Below are 23,780 nucleotides of genomic sequence, written 5' to 3'. Positions count from 1 at the left end.
TGTACGATGAAGACAAACTATTTAAACAAATGCTGTCTCAATCTCATTTTGAAAAAAATGAGACAATTCATGTGTTTCCCTGCATTATGTTTACGTTTTGACGGAAAGCACGCTTGTGCTGTCTTCGACCACAATTGCGAAATCGCAATGTAATCACTGAAAACAAGATATGTACTGGTGTTGTTACTATATAAAATCAGAACATGGAACTGAACAATCAAAAGAAACCCCATTATTACTAAGAAATACCTGTTGTTCTTTTTCAGCACCAATGTGAATTCCTGCAAAAACAATTTATTGGTACACGATATGTTAACAAGTGGATACAAGACAGGCCAGGATGTTCAACCTCCTTATGGTATGTATACACTCCCCGTTGATGACGTAACCTTCAATGTACAACGAGAACAGTCAAAAGGGTACAAACTGTTAGTACGGGTTCAACTAATTTACGTGAATTGCAATGTTTTAATGAACGAATTTTCTGTCAATAAATTGTATTATTTGCAATATCATTTACCACTGAAGAAGTACTTATGTAATGATGAATGAAGAATGGTGTATGGCCTGTGGTAAAAGGTGAATTTAAATTTTAATCTAGTTCTTTGAAACTATTACATAATGTTTAGTAAAGTTTGCAAAAAAAGAGTCTCTGGTTCGAGTTTTATTTTCTAATCGTAATCACATGAAATATCTTGCCTCCTTAGACTTGTAAGAATTTTGGACACCATACTCATATTGTATCTGATATTCTGTGTCTTCACAGATGGCTATGAATAGGTACGCAATGATTGTTAAGTCATTATAAAAAAAAAAAAAAAATTAACAAAATACTGAGCTCCGAGGAAAATTCAAAACGAAAAGTCCCTAATCAAATGGCAAAATCAAAAGAACAAACACATCAAAAGAGTGCATTCGAAGTTTCTGTTTTAAAAAAAATGCATGTGGTTACTTTTTGTTTCGTCTATTTGGGCTTGGTGCTAAAATATTGATATAAACCCGTCACCCCAAGCTGTTATTTTGTAAAGTATTTAAAGGCCCTTTCTAATAGTTATCGTCAGTACATGTGTGATTTAATTGAGTTTTTCCTTCATAATTGGATGTCGATTGCAGTGTTTTGATTTTATGTATTAATTAATTTTATATCTTGTCAGAATTTGTTTGGAATGATGGCTTCACCGTTTGCACTAACTTATAATTGAAGTATTGCACGGTTATTGCATCATTGATGCATATAACATACATCTTGATATAATTGCTATATAAAAACCTAGACTTAACCGAGACACATTATTGCTTCTTTATTCATAAATGAAATTTTCAAAAGTCCCAGCATTGACGTATATACAATTCTAATAAATTTTGAAACAGGTGATGATACCGGTAAAGGAAAGTGTGGATTCGGAGGAAGAGATGACACAGAAAACGGTGATAGAACTGCAAAAGGTGGTATTAACAAAGATAGATTAGACCCTAAGTATTCACCTCACCATCATCTCCACTATAATGCATATTATGGTGCAAGAAAGGCAACAGAAAACTTCTTAGAAGCTGAAGGTGTGTTTTATAAAAATATCAAATTTGAATTGTTCGTTTTGTATTGTAAGAATATTTTTTTTATAATTCATCGGACATACCAATAAGCTTTATGAAAAATTATTAGTAAATAAATAAATGAAATGAAAAGAGAATATCCTATTTGAGTCCTTATTTACAAAAATAATCGTATTACCAGTATAGTGAATTATAAATTTAACGTTGTCGTACAGAAACAATACTTTTGTTACAGAGTTGAAAAACATATTTATACCGATGTTTGGATTGGTGAAAAGGTACCAGGCGTCATTTGGCTTTGTGATAGACGATACTGGCTCTATGGGACCTATTATTGCTCAAGTTCGAAAAGCATGCATCGATATTACGACCAATGTTTTGGGTACTGCAAATGCGCCATCCAATTACATCTTAGTTACCTTTAACGATCCAGGTAGATGAATTTATATTGATTGTATATAATGTTAATAAAATATAAATATATATCAGCTATAACAAAAAGCGTAAGAAAGTTATAAATTGCACGTTAATAGGACGAATCAATTACGAACTTTTATCTACTCATCGATACTATGTCAAAATCGTACAAAACGCTGAAAAAAGCTGCAAGACTTTTATCCGAACAGGTAACGAACATCAAAGTTTGCTCTTACGAAGCATAATTACCCACACTATTGCCAAAAAAAAAGATCAATGTCATTTACACTAGCATCATACATGTACTTGATATTGTTTTGTTCGAGTATTAAGTATGATGGTTTTTTTTTAATTTGCCTGTGATTATAACACAAGTCACATTCAAAATATATTCTTTACACTTTGCAGTTGTTGTTACAAGAACACATGTACAGGTATCAATTGAAATGGTTTAGAATCGTCAAATAGAAAACTTTAGTGTCTATTAGTCAGTAAATAAATAGTTGGGTAAAAATGAATTTAGCTAAATAAAACTGATAATATCATACCAATTCTTTTTTTTTTATATTTGTTATTGAGTGTGATCGGACTAAGCATGAACATTTTTTCCAACTACCGTGACATATTTTTGCCTGTCATCTGTATTTGCTATCCAAAACACATTCATATTAAACACTTCTATGTAGCCTTTATCGTTACAAAATGATAGATCTATTTGGATTTTACTAAAACTTCAGATATATAGAGAATAATACATATCAAAATCCGTATCATATGTCGTATCATCCCGAGACACCAATAACAGCCCAAGAGCCTTTAGGCCTGAAGGATGATATTGGTCGAGGGTGATACGGCATGTGATACGGATTTTGCCATGTTTTAAACGCCTTATCATATATTTCAACAGAAGAATATTCTATTATATGAACTGTTTTCTGATCCATAGCACTGGGTTACCTTCAGTTCTACTTTTGTCTTGTTTCAAAGGCCTTAAAAGAACTGCTCAATTACTTATCCGAAGCACCTAGGTTACCTTACAATTTGCGTGCTGTTGTTTAAAAATATTTTGTTTATTATTGTATTTTCTTGTGTGTTTTGTATTTTTATAGTTCCATTTAGTGTGCCAAAAAATATGAAAACTTGACGTTCGTGACGTCACATACCAAAAACTGACTTTATTTTAAAAAAAAAAAGTAGGGGTGTGATAAAGGGTATGCGATAAAGGTTGCGCATCAAAGTTGCGCGATATGGATTAAACAGCAGGCTATTTATCAAATGTGCAAAACTACAGTATTTTTTCTACTAAACATATGATAAATATATATATATCGATCATTGAGGATATCAATTATACAATATCACTTTAGTAGATGTGTATTTCGACAATGTATGTCTATCTGGTATTGTTGATACAACCTTATTGAAATTTCTATAACTAGACAACTAAAAAGCAAAAAGACAAATTTCATCCTTGATTTTTTTAAATTAATCAGATGTACTGTATATAAATGTTTCGGATTGGTAGTTTTTACCTTTTCTGCATTATGGTTCTCTATATGGTCCCCTTGTCAAAACGCCATGTGCATAAAAAGGAATAAGTTCACGAAGAACTGAAATTGGGTCTTGGATTTCGATGTTTCTTCATCAGGCCATAATACTACACATTTCTCACAGAAGTAGCTATGATAATACTATTAATACAAAATAACTTTATTTTGGCGTATCATTCAAAAATGGCCAATTATTAAATCTTTATGTATGCATTATCTGAGTTGTAACGTCCGTTTGGTCAGATTTTCAATATGTCTTCACAGTTTTTAGCATAACTTACTTTGATCAATATAAACCCCATTTTAACTCTACCTAAACATTGTTATCCTAATATTCTGTTAGTGGTAACAATCATATTTGTTGTTATTAGGAATATCAAAACTATGATTATATTCCCCATTCGGAACTCAACAAAACCCATACAGCATAGTTAGCAATAAAAGGCATTGAAAATCGAAAGCAAGAAAATTAACAGTTTAATATATGTACAAAGCAATGAACGAAACACAAATATGATGTAATCGACAACCAATGAATTATAAGCTCATGTCATGATAGGCACATGCAGTAGTTTGCGGAGTTGAACATGTTTTAGGGTGCGCCAACATCCCTTTCTTTTATATACACATTACAATCATTGTTTAAATTTCCAAACTTTTATTTTGGTGTTCTTAACTGGCACTATATAAGAAGTATTGTGCCGTTAACTCCATAGCGCGATATACTGAATTTACGCTCACAGATCGGTTTTTATATCATTGCAATTGTGTAGTCATTTACTCATGTTTCATGCTGAAATTTCATTTTCAATATATCGCCTGCAATCAGTTTTCGTTAATGTCAACAAATATTTCAATGTGACAATCAACACACAAAATTAAGTTTATTTAATGTTATCTTTTAAAAAGAAAAATGACACTATATGATGTCATGTCTCTGATGCGCTTTTCTAGTTCGAATTCATTATGAACATCCAAAGCGAAAAAATGTAATACGGTAAATTTAATATTTCGTGCTTTCCTCATGGACTAACAATCAACCGGCAATTGTAACAATTAATTGCTAAAACAATGAAAATACTTTTTATAGTAGTCATGTAATGGTTAGATTATGTTATTTATAGAAAAGCATAGGCATCGACTTACAACCGAAAATGGAGTTGACATGATAAGTGAACTTGATAATATTACTGTTAATGGAGGTGGTGATTGTCCAGAATATGCCATGAGCGGACTACAGAAAGGTAAAACGTGAAACAATATCTATTTACAAATGTGTGAGTTATTTGGACATAGATATTTTATAAATTCTGAAAAGTGGTGTAAAGAGTCAAACAATATAAATGCCGAACTCCAAGGAAATCATCATCCTCTTTTTTTTTTAAATATAACATCTACAAAATGTACACAAGGGCACACGTCTCCTCAGATAATATTTAAAAGTAATGCATTAATAGCAAAGTTTTGATTTGTAGTCACATAAAATACTATGAATATATATTCATGGTCGTATATAAAATCAAGTTGTTCGGAAAATGTCAATATTGACAACAAGTTGAATCTTACGATTATAAGATGATGTTCAAATTTTAAATCAAAATGCTTCAATATTTTTTAGCGGTTGAATTGTGCAAAGACAAATCCACAATATTCTTCTATACTGATGCCCCAGCCAAAGACGCATCTGAGCACCAAACTGTCATAGATGCTGTTAACAGGAAACAAATTGATCTTCGTCTTTTTCTACAGGAACCCTTGTGTACTGGTCGGATAAAAGGGGCATCCGGTGGTAAGGCTTATTATTTATGTTCAACTAATTATTGTTCTCGCATGAAAATAAATTCGTTTATAAATTTTATATAGGCTTGTAAGCAGACTTTTGCAAAACCATAAAATAATGTTTTTACGAAAGTAAACATCCACGAAAATAATGAATCCACAGTAAAACACTTCAAAGAAGCCTTACAATGAAAAGTTTTAACAACGTCAAATGGTAATATTATAAAAAAAATATAATATCAAAGTACATGATATAAGAATCGATATGACATAGAACAAAAAGTATCAAGAAATAATCAGAATAGAGAGATACCACTATGAATGTCGTCTGAACTCCTTCCTGAATGTAACTGCGAAACCGTAGCTCTTAGGTCCTCATGATATTTTTCGACCATCTGCCAACAATAGACCTAGGGAAGTTAAAAAATTTCAAAGAGTTCTGTGATCCGCAAATTGTCAAAAAAATGGGTAACTTAAAGCTACAGTCCTGTGGCTAGTATGAATACATATTTGGAAAAGTATCACAATAAGGAAGAGGACACAATCGAGATCAGATGAAAAATTGGTATCTTAAATGTCAAAAGTAAAACAGAAACATTTCGCTTGAGAGCTACGAAACATCATATCGGTCAACGAATGTGTGATGGCGACCTTACAAACTTGTAGTCGGTCTATTTCTGTCGTTCTCTGTTAAACCTTGAATATTTCCAATAATGATTTCTGCATGTTAATTTTTTAAGGACATGTCTGTTGAACGAACTTCACAATTGTCCTTATGAGTGGATAAATTCAAAAAGAAACCATGTGTCTACTAAAAAGTGTGCGCATGATATCATAGAAATCGGTAAGCCCACTTGTCTGCATTTAAAGTAAAAAGATAAATAAAATAGTTTTCCTCATCTAATTACTTTAAAACCCAGCCCCTTCCCCTTCCCCAAAAAAGAATGAAATACAAAATCATATCTAATCAAAATTTAATTAAAACAAAAAAACATTTATAGTGTAGGAATAAGATAAGAGTAAAACTGTCAATAAAAAAAACTAATAGGCACTGTTTCGTTTTGTTACAAAATGGATATTGTAGCTGTAATTACTACTTTTCTACTTTACGTATTTTCACAATTTAAATTTTACCCTAGATCGAATAAAGCGCGATGTTGGATCATATGCATATTCGCTAGTGACAGAAGGCACAGGAGGAACAATCTATCGGTTTAATACAGCGGAATTAGGTGATATTATACGACAGATCACTGAGGTATGAACGGTTGACATATTTTGATTGTGTATACTCAACGTGTATGTCCTTGAACTCCAATAACAAAATTTACATTACATTTTATAATCTTCAGTAAGAGAAAACAAACTCAAAAGACAAACCACATAATAAATCGTTTTCAAATAAGAAATGAATTTGGAAAATTATAGTAGGGTCTTATTACAAACCATACGGAAAGGCCTACAACACACCAACAACCTAATGTTAAATTGCAACAAATATATGGTAGTAATACTTCATATAGCACCAACAGCAATTTCAATAAATATATATTATCACTTTTGATTGCAGCGTCTCTGATGAGTCGTTTGGACGGTACGCGTATATGCCGTTAAAAACTGTTATACTGAAATATATTATGAATTTATTTATTAAAAAAAATTGTCGGCAAGCAGACAGTACAGCACAATAATTTGTTTTCTTTGTTACATTCAAACTCGATGCGTATAATTAGCAAAATAAAGATGTGGTAGGATTTTCAATGAGTTCCTCAAATTGTGTAAATAATTCTAATCCATTTGGATGGACACTAAAGACAAATTGGGGTCTAAAATATACACATAATGTGTATATCTTAGACCCCAATATGTCTTTACTCCTTACTTTCCACCAAACTTCATTAAGAAATTCGCCAACCGAAATATAACATAAACTGTTTATGTTCAACTACCACTTCCACCACACTCGTTACGACCCAAAAACAATTAAGATTAATTTAAAGAGGCAATATCAAAGATGTTCCGTGCTAACTAAAGTCGATGGAAATCAAACAAAGCAGTGATTATTGATTGCTGAGAATTTATATTTTTCAAGGAGATAAAGTTAAAAGCATCACACCATATAAAAACTCCATTGGCACTAAGTTGCAAAGTAAGATTCATGGGCAGTTAAAAATTATTTAGAATATCGATATTACCTGTTTACAATATATTAGTTTTAATTATAAAGAATGGAGATACAACGTTCAGCAAGCCCCTGTCCCGTATTTGACCCTTATAATATAAATTGCATCATATCCACTTTCTTTTTCAGAAATGTCTGTCAAAATCATTACCAAATCAACTTTAATGATTAAACGTCCAGTAACGTCTACTAGTAAACGTTAATTGAATGCAACACAAGCATCACACACTGATTCCATTTAAAGACATGATAAACATAAAAAGAGAAATAAATCAAATACAATTTTAATGATAAATATTCTATTTATGATCACTATTTCATGTATTTACATATATCGTTTTATCAAAATATGATTTAGTAGTAATATGATATTTTATGTATTAAGGAAATCTTTCCATCAGCAACTGCGACTGTGGACATAATTAAGCTCTATACAATGGATGACAATTCCATGTTGTTTCCAGTCGATAAAATGATGAAAAATGTTAAAATCACAGTGGTTGGTGCATTTTCTAAAAATGAAGTTGATGTTGAATCTCCATATGGTAAATGTATTTTAAACTCTAAGTATAATTGATATAATATCCATTAATCGATTGCATAATGCTGAAATTAAATAAATTGGCAGCGACTTTACTGACTGCAGGGCTAACTGTTACCCTAAAACTCTTCCATGTACAAACTTCTCTTTGGTTTGCCTAGTAGATGAATTGAAGTCGTTTTATTTCAATTGATCAGAAGGTTGCATCTTTTCTCTTTATCTTCAATATTTTTTTCAAGTCGAATTATGATTGTGCAACAACATTTTCAACGTCACGTCTACCTACACTTATTTCTAACATTTAGATGATAAATGTAAACATATTGTGACTAAAAATGCGAGCTCAAATCAGTTGTCTTTATTCTCTTATCTTTTTTTTCATACGTCGTTGATTTTTTTTATCTGAAATATGTTACTTATATCATTGTTGTTCTTTGTTGGGTTATTGAGTAGAGGGTAATTTGTGTTGTTGTCACTTTATTTTCGATCTATGAGTTTGAATGTCTCTCTGGTATCTTTCGCCCCTCTTTTGTGTATGTAGAGGACATTAACTGCTAGACTATCAAACATAAGTGAAATATAAAAGTTTCCTTTTTTTTGCTTATCAATTTCAGAAATTTTCGCTACCTTTCAGTTTACTATTACTTTACTGATCTGTAGCATGGCAATCAATATAAATGTAACTTGGACACAGCTGAAAGATTAAAGAAGCTTTAGCGTTATCGCAGAATTCCTTAATGAGTAAAGAATAAATATCTCAAAACACCCTTTGACATACCCTGATGAACCGGATTATACATTATCTTTATTTTTTATTATGAAAGAATGTATTACTTTCTTATTAAACACTGCAAAGAAGACAGATATAAAAACAAAAGTAAAAAACCCGAGGTGATAACAACCAGTCGATACTTTTTCTGCACTCAAGTTAGCTCAAGGTCATCGGATATCGCCTAAGATATGATTCTAACTACTCATGCAGAGAACATAATCACCAACGGTTGTTACGATCCCGTTTTATCTGATCTTGTTCTAAATGTTATACTTATTTTGAAATTATTGATGCAGGTCTATTAGTATGTGTGTTTGTTAACTTAAAATGACAATTGTAAGTCTGTTCAATTTTAATACGCCCGTTTTCGGGACGTATTACGGCATACCGTTGTCCATCCGTCCGTCCGTCCGTCCGTCTGTCCGTCCGTCTGTCCGTCCGTTGTCAACATGTCGGACATACTCATTACACTTTAACCAATTCGCATGAAACTTTGGTGAATTGTTTATATCTATTGACGTGAGCTCCCGTTCGTTTTTTCTTTAATTGAAGAGGGTGTTTCAATGAGAACGTGTCTTATTTTCAATAAAGGCCCTCAAACAACTACATGCATACATATATAAATAAAAAGATGTGGTATGCCAATGAGACAACTCTCCACAAGAGACCAAATTTTATATATGTTAGATTTTAAGTTTTTGAGTTTTTGAGTTTTTTCATAAAAAAGGTTTTTTTCCCCGTTTTCGGACAATAACTCAAAAATACTTCCACCAATTTGCAAAAAACTTTGTGTATTGTTTATATCTATTGACATCAGCTCCCTTTTGATTTTTTATAAATTTTAGATTTTACGTTTCCGAGTTATAGGGTTTAATTTATTGAAAAAAGGGGGATTTTCCAGTTTTCGGACGATAATTAAAAAATGCGTACAGCAATTTTCATGAAACATTTGTGAATTGTTGATATTTATTGACGTTAGCTCCCTTTCCATTTTTATAAATTTTAGATTTTAAGTTTATGAGCTTTGTCATAAAAATGGAGGATTTTCCAGTTTTTTGGACAATACTTTCAGCAGTTATCATGAAAATTTGGTGACTGGTTTATATCTATTAAGATTTTAAACACCCCTTTCGTTTTTCATGAATTTCTGATATGACATTTAAAAGTTATTTCCCTTTATTCTTTAAAAAAAAGCGACACTCATGGCGCAGCTGTTTATTTGCGTATGTCACAATAACATATGTTTCAAATCAATAAATTGATGAGAACTGCAGTATTGTCGAACACGGGTAAGAGAGTTTTGCAATGAACATGATTTACTCGAGGTTTTTAAAGGAGATTTGAAATATGTAATTGGGGATAACGACGAAATTGCAAATTTTTCTGATATTGGTAGTATTTGAAAGTAATTTAATCAGTTCGAAACAAAAACTAACAAAAAAGAATTACAAAAGAAAGCTATTTCAGAAAAAAGAAAGATACAAGGAGTAGGCTAATTTATGATAATTTTTAATTGCTTATTTATTCAGATTAAATGGCTGTTATAAAATTGTATCTTGATGAAAACAATGGGTAGATATTATGTCCTGAAAATTTACGAATGAATACGTCAAACTTTTCATTGGTTTCAAAATTTCACAGAATTGAACCACACAGTTTATACTGTTGTCTATTTGAGTCTTAATTTCAACGCTTTTATAGTACTATAATAAAAAATTTGCTACATAACTTTTTTTATTGCATTTTTAGCAGTTTTGTATATTAAATTAAAATACCGTTCTTCTTATAGTTTGGACCTTTTATTAAAGATCAGTAGGCACCCTTACCGCACTTGCGTTTTATGAAAAAAATCACAACCGACATGCGAGGAATAATGTATAATTTGAACAAATGTTAACAATGTATTTGTATCTATTAAATTTCTTTATTACTTATCAACAATATTTTGTTCCAGGGTCCATTATGACTTCTGTGAATACCAGTGTGCTTTTTGAAAGCCCAGATAAAGTTGTAATCACTGTTTTGGTAAATAAATCAATAAATTCATATATTCATAAACTATGTTTTTCTGTAAAGGTTCATGTGTTATTTGCAGATTTTACAAATAATTCCTGTCAGAGACAGTATAACGAAAATCTGTCTCTCTTCGTAGATGTAGGTAAATTCATATTTTTAAAAACGACACTAATAGGCATTTTACCGAAAAAGGGAAAAGAAGATGAACAATGCAGGTAGACACTTTCAATATCTTTTTAAGATTTTCATTTCAATCAACTCTTAGTTTTATTTCCATAATTGGTACAAACAACAAACGATCAACGGCAAACGCAAAATTCAAAAAAAGAAAATGCAACAATTAGTTTATTAAACTAATTTTTTTATAAAATAATAAATAGGTTTAAATCAAAATATCTGACAATGGTTTTTTTTTCAGAAACCCACAGCTGGTATGTACAAGTTAATCAGAACTGGAAACAGACAATGGAGTGTCAGTATTACAGCCCAAACATCAATAGATTTTCACTATGCCATTACGGAACAAGCAGATGATGGACACTTAAATAAAGTATCAGGGAATCCCATTGAAGGTGTGTGCAAATACAATTTTTTTTCATGTAGCTTTAAAATAAAATATTGGATATAAGATCAACAATTGTAGATTGCACTTATTTTCATGATGATTTGTAGAACGAAAAATTAATTATAATCAATATTTGTTAATAAGGTTTTTAAGGTAGTTCAGGGGTATACCACCATCTTGAATTGTACAATGACAGTACATAATCGGTCTAGTTCTTTGCCCAAATCTGCAGATTTGGAGACAGATTTGCAATTTATTGGTTACACTGTTTATTTATATAAAGAAAACTTAGTGATTCATTGCATTATCGAAAATGTTTTACTCTTTTACTACAAAATTTATACTGGACATTTAGGGAAATTTTCATTTTTTACTTGTAGCAAGAAAAATATTTCGGTGACACCTTTTTTCTTTCCGTTTTCTTAAAACATACTATAAACCCTATCTTCTCATATTTTATTTCAAAATTCTGTCTTATAGATTTTTTATGCTCAAAAATGTGTTTTTTCATGAACAATCTAAGCAAATTTTGGCAATTTTGAACGACTCGTACCTTGAAAAATAGCGCGGTGACCCATACTTTTTATTATTTTTTTTAAAAAAGCATAGTAAAATCTTCATTTTGGCAAAGTATAAGAAAATTCTGTCATTTTTTTTCTATACCCCTGAACTACCTTAAGTGATTATGAATTTCAAACATGATATTCGTAAACAATTCAAAAGATCAATAAAAGCCTTTTCAATATTAATTTTAAGCAAATAGCGAAACGTAGATTGTATTGGTCTCTCAAACGATAGTCGTTTTTTTTTCTATGATATAGTGCACAAGTAAGGACGGAATTGAAAAGACATTGTGTTAAATTGTTTGTAGAGGAATTTATAAATCCTTTAGGCAAATTCGACTTTGATGGATTTTTCTATTTTAAATCCCTTTTTGTTACAAAGCTCTTATTTTGTTTGGTACTTGTACATCATTGGATTATTTTCATTTTTTTATAACCAAGGGTCGATACCACTGCCGATGGACTATATGTTCCTCAGGGTTTCATCAGCGCAGTTTTCAGTGTTTCCATACGGAAATGATTTAAAAAAAAAAGCATTTCTTAAATTCTTTGTGTAAAAATTATAAATTATTAAAAAATAAAATTCAAACTCCGTCATGTAAAGTTGAACTTATATGGATGGCAAATAATTTAACGGTCCTTATACATCCTTGGCTTGAGTGTTCTTGAAAATAAATTCAGAAAAGCGTTGTAGACGCATACAATCAATCAAGTGTTATTTACCTTGTTTTACACTTTTTGATACAATGTTCATACAAAGTTTTAAATTTTCATTTCGACTGAGATGTTTTGACACGAACCAAACAAATATAATTCACTCAACTGACGTATCTTATATATATATTAGAAGATGTTGTATGAGTGCCAAATGAGACAACTCTCCATTTAAGTCACAATTTTTAAAAGTAAACCATTTTAGGTCAAAGTATGGTCTTCAACACGGAGCCTTGGCTCACACCGCACAAGCAATAAAAGGTCCAAAAAATTACTAGTGTATAACCATTCAAACTGGAAAACAAAAGGTATAATCTATATAAAAAATGAGAAACGAGAAACGCTTATGAACCACATCAACAAACGACAACTACTGAACATCAGATTCCTGAATTAGGACAGTTGCAAACAATTGCAACGGGTTTAAACGTTTTAATGGTACCAAATATTCACCCTTATCTGAAACAATAGCGTAAAATCACAACATAGAAAGACACACTATAAAATATCAATTGAAATGGCTTAACTCAACCAAAAGACATATTAACACAAGTGAACATACACTGAACGAAAAAATATGTTCTATGATACAATGCAAATACAAAATCAATGAAATAAGAGACGAATAATGAAAGTAATAGTAGTATACCGCTGTGAAATGTTAAACAATTTCAGAAAAAAGCAATATTAAACTTAAACAAAAATCCGCCATTTACAAAAATATTATACACAGGTAAATGAAAATAATTTGGTTTATAGCTATAACAAAAAAGCATTGCAAATATTATCAACAGGTCAAATTAATAGGAAAGTACGGTTTGAGAGTACTCGCAGTTTCTGACAGCTATATAGTTAGTTAAAAGCCAAAAAACAATTAAAAATAAAAAAAAACATGTATCAGAGACTGAAATTAACTAAAACACATCCAGGGATTTAGTATTTTAACGTCATGGAAAGTCAAAGAAGACATGACTTGTGCAATGCCAAAAATAAATGTATCGACAGGCAGTAAGACAGTTAGGAGTTAACCTATTAATAGATAATAATGAAAGTTTCGATTTTCGATGTTCGATGAGTTTACACGGATCACGTAGTAATTTCCACGCTTTTAATACAATATTACCGTACAATTTGAAATGTGAAATAGCGTTTTTAATAAGTTTGGTACAGCCAAATATACTAATCAAATCTTTGTATCTATGAAGAATTTAGTAAAACTTTAAGTAATTTATGGTAACGAAATCCCTCACATAATATTTTACCAGTGATACACTGATTACGTTCGTTAAACTCTATAACATCACTACGCCGTGCATAACGAACGAGCTTGGATACATAAACACCGTATGATGGAGCCAAAAGAACATCGCCGTCTAAAAAAGGAAACTTAACAATAGGGAAGGAAAAATCGTCTCTTTTATAGTAAATTTTAGTATAGAGTTTTTATTTTATAATGAAATAAACAAAAACAAAAACAATAAACTTTTAATTGAAACTGATAAACATTCAGCTAAGTATATTGACGGATGAAAAATACGTTTTTGCTACATGCACATTACTGAAAAGAAAAAAATATATTCATATTTTAAACATGTTAAATGACTTACAATCACGCCTTAAAACAAAAGTTATGCTTTTTGTAGGTGGCAGATATACATTATTTTTTACTGTATTCAATCTACCTGTCGGGATGAACGCATCATCCGTGCGTTTGAAAACAAGAAATTCAACAACAAACTATCTGAATCTAATACAGGTACCTGGAGACTTTGACTCAACATATTTTTTGTCAACAAATCTGACATCAGACGTAAGTATATGCCCTATCAATCGTATTAGAATAAAGACACTGTGTCTAAGCTTTACCTACAAGCATCTGAAAGCACTCTGTTTTAAGTTTACCTGACCAATAGGCCAAGTGAAACTTTTCATCACTTGGCGTCCGTCCTCAACAATGCGTTGTCTGTCGTTTGTCGTCCGTCGTTCGTCGTCCGTCGTTCGTCGTCCGTCGTCCGTCGTTCGTTGTCCGTTGTTCGTCGTCCGTCGTCCATCGTCCGTCATACGTCGTTGTCGTAACCTCTTACTAAATTATACCGATCTACACGACCGACTGACATGGATAAAAACAGAACATAGTGTTAAAATAAGTGTTATCAACAGTTAATCGTCGGCAGGACGGAATATCGAATACCAAAAACGCTAACCGGTTAACCGGACTTTTCTTTCAATTTTGATCAATTTGATATAAACGTGTATTGAAATCATTAGATAATGATCTATTTAAGAATTATCGGCGTGATAATTATTTGACGGATCAGTTGTCCTGTATATCATTTGCTATTGTTAATAAAAAAAAACCATAAAATTAATTTGAATTTAGACAAATTGTTTGTTTGCATAGGGCAAAATTTTAAGTGAATATAATTAGAATACATATAGTTTTAAAAATTAACTTTAAATCAGTAATCTGATTAAATTTTACGATTTAATTCATAATTTTTTTTATCTAATTTTGCGTAATCCAGCGTGCATGGCTTTGTCATACTTTAAACGAAATGCCAACTCAAAAATTGTGAGATGCAAATCAACACGTGAATGTAATTAATATATACTTGATGATACGAGTAACAGGCTTAATCATTTCACATTGAAACACTCAAAACTATTTATGAGACATCAAGACAAAATGAAAGAATAATCGGTTTCGCACATTTTCAATTCGACGAAATCAAAAAGTTTTTTTTTATTTTTCGATCTGAAGTTATTACAAACGCCATAGTAGATACGTATATGGTGTATTGAATTATTAAAAGTCAAACTTCGTACAGACAAGCCTTATAATGCCAAAGGACAAACTTTAAATCATGGTATTACAAAAACGTACATGTGTAGGTTCTATAGATAAGGCCTTCATACATCAACGTAAACTACCGGTTGACCGGTTAATCGGGCGATCGATTATCCGAGTAACCGCTTAGGCGAAACTGTACGATTTGACAGCACTAGTTAAAATGCAAAATTTGTCTTTTATCTTGAAAGCCGCTAAAATCTAACAGGGCAGAAATGTTTAATATGTTAAGATCTACCTGCTGTCTATTTAGCCTAAAATGTTAGACGCCTTCTTATATTATTATTATTTAAATAGCCGAAATCGTCTAATATACAAAAAGAAGGTTTGGTATGATTGACAATGAGACAACTCTCAACAAGAGACTAAATGACACAGAAATTAACAACTATAGGTCACCGTACGGCCTTCAACAATGAGCAAAGCCAATACCGCATAGTCAGCTATAAAAGGCCCCGAAATGACAATGTAAAACAATTCAAACGAGAAAACTAACGGCCTAATTTATGTACAAAAAATGAACTAAAAACAAATATGTAACACATAAACAAAGGACAACCACTAGGACTCTTTATAAAACCATAGTATATACAGAGAAACATTTTTTATGAAAATTTATAAGCATGAAACGATATACAAATAAGGAAGAGGTAAAAACAATTCAAAACGGAAAGTCCCAAATCAAATGGTAAAATCAAAAGCTCAAACACATCAAACAAATGTATAAAACTGTCATATTTTTGATTTGGTACGAGTATTTTCTTGTGTCAAAAAAATGATTGATTAAATCTGGTTTTATAGCTAGTTAAACCTTCCACATGTAATGTTTGTTTTAGAAACTGTCCTTCATAACTGGTTTTCATTTATTGTTTCTGCAATAAATCAGCAAAGATGTTCTCATTAGAATAGTGTTTCTTTATGTCATGCATAAACCTTTATAACTTACGAAACGATTTGATCTGTCCTCATTAATTAATGCCGAAAAGTTATATGTAATAGTAAATAGTGTAATGGTCGTTTAATTAGTCTATGGCGGAACCTTGTCTTATTTGTTATCATACCACATCTTCCTATAGTTTGGCGTTGTCAGTTTATTTTCGACTTATGAAGATGAATGTCCATTTGGTATCTTTCGCCTCTCTTTAATATATAGAACAGAATAGTCCTATTGCTTGAACGTTTCTCTTACAGCACTACGAAGTAAGTATTTACGGAACTGATGGAAGTAGAACTATCTGGATGAGAACATCTCCTTATTTTATAAATCCAGTGACTGTTAGACTCGAGTTAAACTCAATTACAGGTTTGTATACCGTTTTAAACTGCTTACGTATATGTTTATGTACATGACGTATGTGATTACTTTATGTATCTATAAATACTGATTTAGCTACCTTTCCTGGTAATGTTTGCAATGTACATGATGTTATTCCTAGTGCGTTTTGAAATATCTTTCTTTCAAAACTTTTGGCATTCAGCCGTTCATGGTAACAATTGATTTATCATGGAATTAACCAATTCACTGGGATTGTTTTGGATTAATAATTTGTAATATATTAATTTGACGCAGTCAGCATCAGTTGTCTAAGAATATATAGTGCATATGAACAGCAAATGATTTAATTATTTTGAAGCAATAGGTACATTTTTATTCAAAAATGCTACTTGACGAGGTTATTTCATGCCGATTATCATGAATGTTCACTTCTTTGATAATAGCGATTTAACTTGTTGTTTCCCAATCGACGTGTAATAAATATATTGTATTTGGTAAAAATCTTAGGCACATTCAAAGCAGCGATAACAATTCAAACATTTAATAGGTATGCCATGTAATATTGGTCGAATTTTGTTGAAGGGCTTTAAAGTCAAGCTAGTAATACCACTTGAAAACGTTGTTTGAGCAAAACTAATGTCAATTGCCACTTTTGGGTCTCTCCAAGAAATGATTCAAGGGTTCAGCTAGAAGGGAGCGTTTTACTATATTGATACTACTAATTAGATTTACAAAAATTGCGTATACATTTACCTTGCATACATTGTATTTATCAAAACAAGCAATAAATTAAAAAAGTTGGGATATATCAGTGTATAAACGAAATAGAAAATAAAACACTTTATTAAGCAATAATACTTATTTAGTGACTAGCACACTGTGTATATATTCACTTTATAATGCCTTATATTGTGTATCGTATGATCTCGTTTAAATTTTAGATTTTTTTTTTGGCTTCAATATACTGCTGACCCTTTTTATCAGTTTGTATTTTATTTCCATGTGAAGGATCTTTCAATTGTTGCTTAGAGAAATAGCATGCATGTACATCAACGGAGCTTGTTTTTTTCCCCAAAATTACCTTATTGACTGAAATAAAGTGATTTATGTTGCTATTTAGGAATTCACAATAATGACAGATTTTCGGTTTCTAAGAAGTGTCAATTTACAACTTACAAACTACTGGCACTTTCATATACGCGTGCTCTAAATATGTATTCATAATTTGGTTACTTTTTTATTGTTTTTTCTTAGTTCGAATAAAATATAATATGGTATACATCAATGAAATACCAATTAAAGGTTAACAAAAATACGTCTAGTGGATAAAATACAATCAAGATTTTCCACAGTAGAGAGGTTTCTACACACATTATCAAATTTTTCCTGCCTCCATTCAAGTTGTTAATAGCAACACAATATCGTATATCGATACCAAGTTCAATGAATAACAGCACACATTACGATATCATAAAGGACACTCATTGATGATGTTCAAGGCAGAGGCTTTTGTTTGTTTCTATGAGAAAATAGTTCTGTACACGTCAGCAGAGGTTTATTCTTAAATACCTCTATAATGGATCACAAAACATAAAATAAAAAACGATATTGATACCGCATTACGGAATGATTACAACAACTTTATAAAAGGAATTTGTACAATGCCCAGATAAATTCTTAGAAAAAAACAGAAGAAATATCCATCCTCTTTTCTATTGGCTTAAACATTAAATAAGCAAATTTATTTTTCTCTAGAAAAAATTGGACAATAACTGTTCAATGTTACTCAAAATATTTTGAAAAAAACATTTAAGGTTCGTTCGTTTGCATAATTTTTCAGATCTGTATGTGAACACTGTTAGTAAAGTTTCATACACAGTAGGAAACAAAGGATCAGAGAACGAAACATTTGTTATTGATTTAACAGATAACCGAGGATTATTGACCGGCTATACAAGTTTTACATCAACGATAAGTAGCAATGGTTCTACAGATATAATATTTCAAATAAGGGGATCTAGTCTATTCAATACAGTGTAAGATTTAATGTAAAGAATAATTTAACACTACTGTTATTTCATGACATGACAATAGGCTGTTAATCCTTTTAGTTTCTCTGAAACGATTTGTGCAAAAGATTTCATTTTTCTTGTACATAATGAACGTAGGTTTTTACTAAAGCGAAGGTCATGCGAATTGACATTTTTTCAAATGTTATCTTATTTCTTCTTTACTGGTAACACTGGTAGTGAATTGACAGTCCGGGCATCGTTTGGCGAGTATATTTAATTATAAAGGAGTATCACATTATCATTTTGATCTTAGCGTCACTGATGAGTCTTATGAAGACAAAATGCGCGTCTGGCGTATTATATTATAAGCCTGGTACCTTTGATAACTTTATTGGACATATACTTTGCTAGTAATTTCTACAACACATAGTCTTCAATTTTTTTTTGGAATTGAAAAATAATTGATATAAAACAAAACTACTTCTGGCAAGGTAAAGCTGAATTTGACAGTTGTAATTACACATTGTGCCATTATTTGGTTTTAATACTTAAAACCTTTTCGTTTTAGCGTCCATAATTTCCTATTTGCATTGTACCAAATGGACAATATTTATGAAACTTTTATTTTTGTTACTAAATGCAGTTTTTCATGTCATTTTTAATTTACGATCGTCATACCTTCATTATATTACCAATAAAGTTGATTGATTCGAAACATGTAACAAAATTAAAGATTGACAGTTGATCATGTTGAATACATCAATCATTCCCCAGTTTGTAAGGTTTTATAATGTATTAAATGTGTTTATTTTTTTTTTATCTGTATAACAAAACAGTAGCTCGAACGTGTACACACAGTACCTCAGTAAAGTGTTCATTACTTCGTTTAAGAACAAATTGTCGTGGTTAAATAACCTGTTCACGTAGTCAGAACTACCTTATATACTGATGTGTTATTTATGTATTACTAGGACGTACAATATTACAGTTCGAAAACAGGGATCAACTAATATAATAGTATACGACAGTCAAACAATATATGTATGTATTTTATTACTTTTCCTTAATCATTATTAAAGTTATTTGATCATAGATTTGTGTTCTAGTGCTGAATATATATTACGTGATTTGACATGTAGATATATTGATATCAACATTACAAAAAAATTACAAATAAATGGAAAAAAATACCCGGAAACAACTGAATTACAAACCAAATTAGATAATTTTAGTCAGCACAGTTTCTTTCTTTTCATTGACTTGATTTCAGCAGTACACACACAAAAACGGAACCAAATAACAATTAAATGACAATAGGTTTAGTTTAAAATATATAGTAGATTATAAGAACTATTTTTTTCTCGAAAAGTAGGAAATCTGTGAAAAATGTTTATCGCTTATGATAGAATCTCTGACATGATATTGCTACGATATTATTTTGCTTCTCTGTGACTCTTTTCACCACAAAAAATCTGAAATGAATATGACTTACGAATATCTTTACTCTTAAAATTTTTGTGATAAGAGCTCCGTTTATGTTTGTGTTCTTTTTTGGTAGATTTTGTGTTTCATGCGTTTAAAGAATTTGTTGTATCTTTGTAGATAAGTCCAGATATTGCACCTACCTGTTCTATTGTAAAATTAGTAAGAGCATGTGATAACTTGAATACCACGTCGTGTTCAGAAGTTACATGGAATGGACAGGCCACAATAACATTTGTAACTGAACTGTCGTCTATTTCTGGTTCAGCGGGATGGAATTTCGAAACTAGCAGTATACATTCATCGCCGGTCATTATCAATGCACGGTAAAACATTGAATACATATAATGAAAATACGAATTATCAGTTTTTCTGTACATTGGTATCGTAAAATATCAACAGTGAGCTGAAATGGGATCATATTTGCCACATGACATGCTCATAGCAAAGCGAACGAACACAAAGATTCCAATCCGTCGAGTGTTTGATATTTTATGATATCTTAACGCGGGAACCGTATTCGTCTTTGTATCGTACGATTTCTATTTACCATCCTATGTAGACAGGTTTACGTTTCGTTGTTCCTACTCAAATAAGCTTATTTAGGACAATTGTTATATTGTGAAGTCGCCGATCAATTGTCACCACACATAAGGGCGTTGCTGATATGTTTTGTACCGACTTTAAGCCGTATTACGAGAAATAAGTAGTAACTGAGCAGATGAAATAGGAGTTGAGATGGACTACAATACGACCTCTTCTGTTGAACAACAGAACCTCTGCCTCTCACTCTGTTTTACACAACAAAGTTTACTTTCTGTTTTGATAATGTTGAATTGCATCTGTTTTAAACAAAAACCAACTATTGTAAATCCGTTTGATATATATGATATGCAAAACTGAATTGTATTATATTACTTATTTTCTTTTTAGAGTTGATAAAAATATATGTTAATCATTTTGTCAATAACTATGAATATATTTCTGTTGTCCATATGAGTCAGTTGTATTGAAATCACAACAGTGTTTTGATAGTAGGCTGTTCTGTATCTTGTTTTTTTATCAGCTGTTTACCACTATTGCCTATGAAATCGTTCTGGTTGATTTTTTTTTGTAACTGACCTTGTAATATAAGAAATCGTACAGCTTTTGTAATATATTCAACGAGTAATCTAATGTTAATATATGTTTTAGTGGTGATTCCTGCACACCATCTGCATACCTGACAGTGACTGACAAAAACAGCAACTTTGCCAGATGTCACTTCTATCTCGGTGATCTGAACTTTGTAGAGAACTCGAAACAATTGCTGTCAACGTCAGTAAGTAAACGAGTTATGTGGTGGACTTATTTATATGAACTAATACGTCCTTTGATGTTATCTTAGCATGATATTAGGTTAACCTGCAACATACAACATTTGATTATGTTAAAAAAAACTGACAAACCATTCCTGGAACGGGTTGAAAGCCCGTACTTTGAACAGTTGTAATATATGAAATTAAATGTTCGACTCTTAGTTTGCACATCCCTTTGGTATCCTTCGCCACTCTTGCATTACTAATTGGAATTGTTATATCTTTAAAGCTTCTGTTTGTAATTAGTAGTTTCTGATTATATAAAGTTTGTTTTCAAAATCCTAATTCTCATTTTCAATTTCTAAATGCAAACACTCTCTTCATCTCAATTTTGATCCGGATTTATCATAACTTATTCAATACATTCTCAGAATATTATTTATATTTGTAACACGAAGAAAAGTTTTTTACTTTCTAGATCGAAAGCACACCATGCACATTGCCACCGGTTAGCGTACTCACAGCAAACCTGTCTTATTGTTTTTAATATTTAAATATATCTTAGTTAATTTTAGCTGTTTGATTGCATATTTCGCTTATTGACAAATAATTCATATATACAACCTATCAAATACATGTTCAAGGCTAGTGTAGATCAAAGATACTCAGTTAAGCATAGTATTTACATTATATATAATTGGTATTACAGGAACAGATTGCAATTGGTATTATTGGTGGTATTGTTGGTAGCTGTTTATTCGTTACATTGATACTCGGAATACTGATATATCGGAAAGCTATAAAACCGAAACTAGCGGACAACAAAATCAACACTGTCAAATCAAACAGTAATCCACACGAAAAGAAAAGTAAGACAGAGGAACAATTTAACAATGTTGCCGATTTGAATTAAACATATGTTCAATTCCTACACACTTAAAGACTGTTGACATTGCGATAATAAATCCACAGTAAGGTCTTGTTATTAACCAGTTTGTTAAAAACATATTCATTTAAAAAAATGTAAGATTTATTCAAGATTTTAATCATATAGTACATATACCTATTGAAGTAAGGAATGAATCAGTCCAATAAATGCTTCTATGATACTAGTAACTATGATTATTGTGTGCAAATGGATAATTATTTTTAATTTTAATGCATTTTAAAAATTTATTGTTGCATACTGTAATGAAAAACATTTTATCATTTTCATTTCGCTGACAGTCTTAACCTTTCTTCCACGTTTGGATAATTGTTAGAGAAGGATTACCTCATATTAAGAGTAAACATATAACACATAACTCATCAATTGGGAAAAAAGAAAAACATATATTAAAATGCTTTTAAATTAGTTCAGATAATCCAAGGACATACAACAGGATAAACTTCCAGATGGTTTTCAACAAAATTCATTCTTTTCGATTTAAGGTATGTTAAAAGTATTTAAAGCTGTTAATAACTGAGGTCTACTCATATTCTTTTTTTTATATATAGATAATTTGAGTCACATCATTATCACGAGTATGTATCATTATAACGTTTATTCATCTATTGGGTAAATTATGTACATTTTAAGTTGATTGTACAGTTTGTGTTCAATCTTTTCACAACTTTTGTAAACGTTATCAATATATATGTTTTTGCGTTTTTTTGTCAACTGGTTGCTGTCTAATTTACGCATACCCGACTTTTTTTTATTTACTGCGGAAATGGTTTCAAGTAAAGAGGGTTTTTTGTGCGTGTCCTTTTATCATTTGACTTTTGACTTAGTTACATCCTTGCTTTACACCACTTTGTAAGAAATTTAAGTACCAACCCGTATATTTCCCCTAATTAGAATCTATGTATCGTTATTTTGTTTTGTAACTCATATTGTCTTACTATCTAAGCTATATCATTGTAATGTGTTTCTTGTGTTGATGTAATTTCGTATATATTTAAAAAAATAAATTAAGTATATTTCTATATTCTTAACCTTGAATAAAATGCCGTTTCCGTCCTACATGTAGCTTGTAGTTGATTTTATGAGTTCACATGTAGATTTGCATTTGTGTGCACTTTGTTATCATCAGATTTTAATTTATAAACATTAAATTATATTTTCACCTTCAATGAGTATAAATAAACCATTGCTTTCCTCAATCTTGTTTTTTTCTTCTTATTTAAGTACATAGCCTATCTGATTGTTTTAAGTACATATATCGGATT

At 30.9% G+C, this 23,780-nt stretch overlaps 2 protein-coding genes across 2 annotated transcripts; both read left to right on the top strand.

The window, feature by feature from the left end:
- The first annotated feature begins 544 nt into the window (after window positions 1-544).
- Window positions 545-15,081, top strand: LOC143050887 (von Willebrand factor A domain-containing protein 7-like). The gene is made up of 11 exons (XM_076223993.1): window positions 545-572; window positions 1,372-1,557; window positions 1,790-1,987; window positions 4,646-4,765; window positions 5,140-5,310; window positions 6,440-6,558; window positions 7,868-8,027; window positions 10,750-10,820; window positions 11,230-11,383; window positions 14,297-14,463; window positions 15,055-15,081. Exons 1-11 carry the CDS (start codon window positions 545-547, stop codon window positions 15,079-15,081), a joined length of 1,401 nt encoding a protein of 466 aa, XP_076080108.1.
- Window positions 15,082-16,698: 1,617 nt separating this feature from the next.
- Window positions 16,699-23,122, top strand: LOC143051348 (uncharacterized). The gene is made up of 6 exons (XM_076224286.1): window positions 16,699-16,804; window positions 18,618-18,813; window positions 19,761-19,830; window positions 20,392-20,597; window positions 21,466-21,592; window positions 22,279-23,122. Exons 1-6 carry the CDS (start codon window positions 16,741-16,743, stop codon window positions 22,480-22,482), a joined length of 867 nt encoding a protein of 288 aa, XP_076080401.1. The 5' UTR covers window positions 16,699-16,740; the 3' UTR covers window positions 22,483-23,122.
- The last annotated feature ends 658 nt before the right edge of the window (window positions 23,123-23,780 follow it).

This window comes from Mytilus galloprovincialis, chromosome 11, assembly GCF_965363235.1.
Source record: "Mytilus galloprovincialis chromosome 11, xbMytGall1.hap1.1, whole genome shotgun sequence".
NCBI classification, from domain to species: Eukaryota; Metazoa; Mollusca; class Bivalvia; order Mytilida; family Mytilidae; genus Mytilus; species Mytilus galloprovincialis.
This window is presented reverse-complemented; position numbering and strand designations above follow the sequence as displayed.

Coding starts and splice junctions, on each gene's coding strand:
- LOC143050887 (XM_076223993.1), top strand. CDS start 545: ATGAATGAAGAATGGTGTATGGCCTGTG. Junction 1,988..4,645: donor AGTTACCTTTAACGATCCAG/GTAGATGAATTT, acceptor TGTTATTTATAG/AAAAGCATAGGCATCGACTT. Junction 5,311..6,439: donor GATAAAAGGGGCATCCGGTG/GTAAGGCTTATT, acceptor ATTTTACCCTAG/ATCGAATAAAGCGCGATGTT.
- LOC143051348 (XM_076224286.1), top strand. CDS start 16,741: ATGAGAACATCTCCTTATTTTATAAATCCAGTGACTGTTAGACTCGAG. Junction 19,831..20,391: donor ACGACAGTCAAACAATATAT/GTATGTATTTTA, acceptor GTATCTTTGTAG/ATAAGTCCAGATATTGCACC. Junction 20,598..21,465: donor CCGGTCATTATCAATGCACG/GTAAAACATTGA, acceptor TATATGTTTTAG/TGGTGATTCCTGCACACCAT.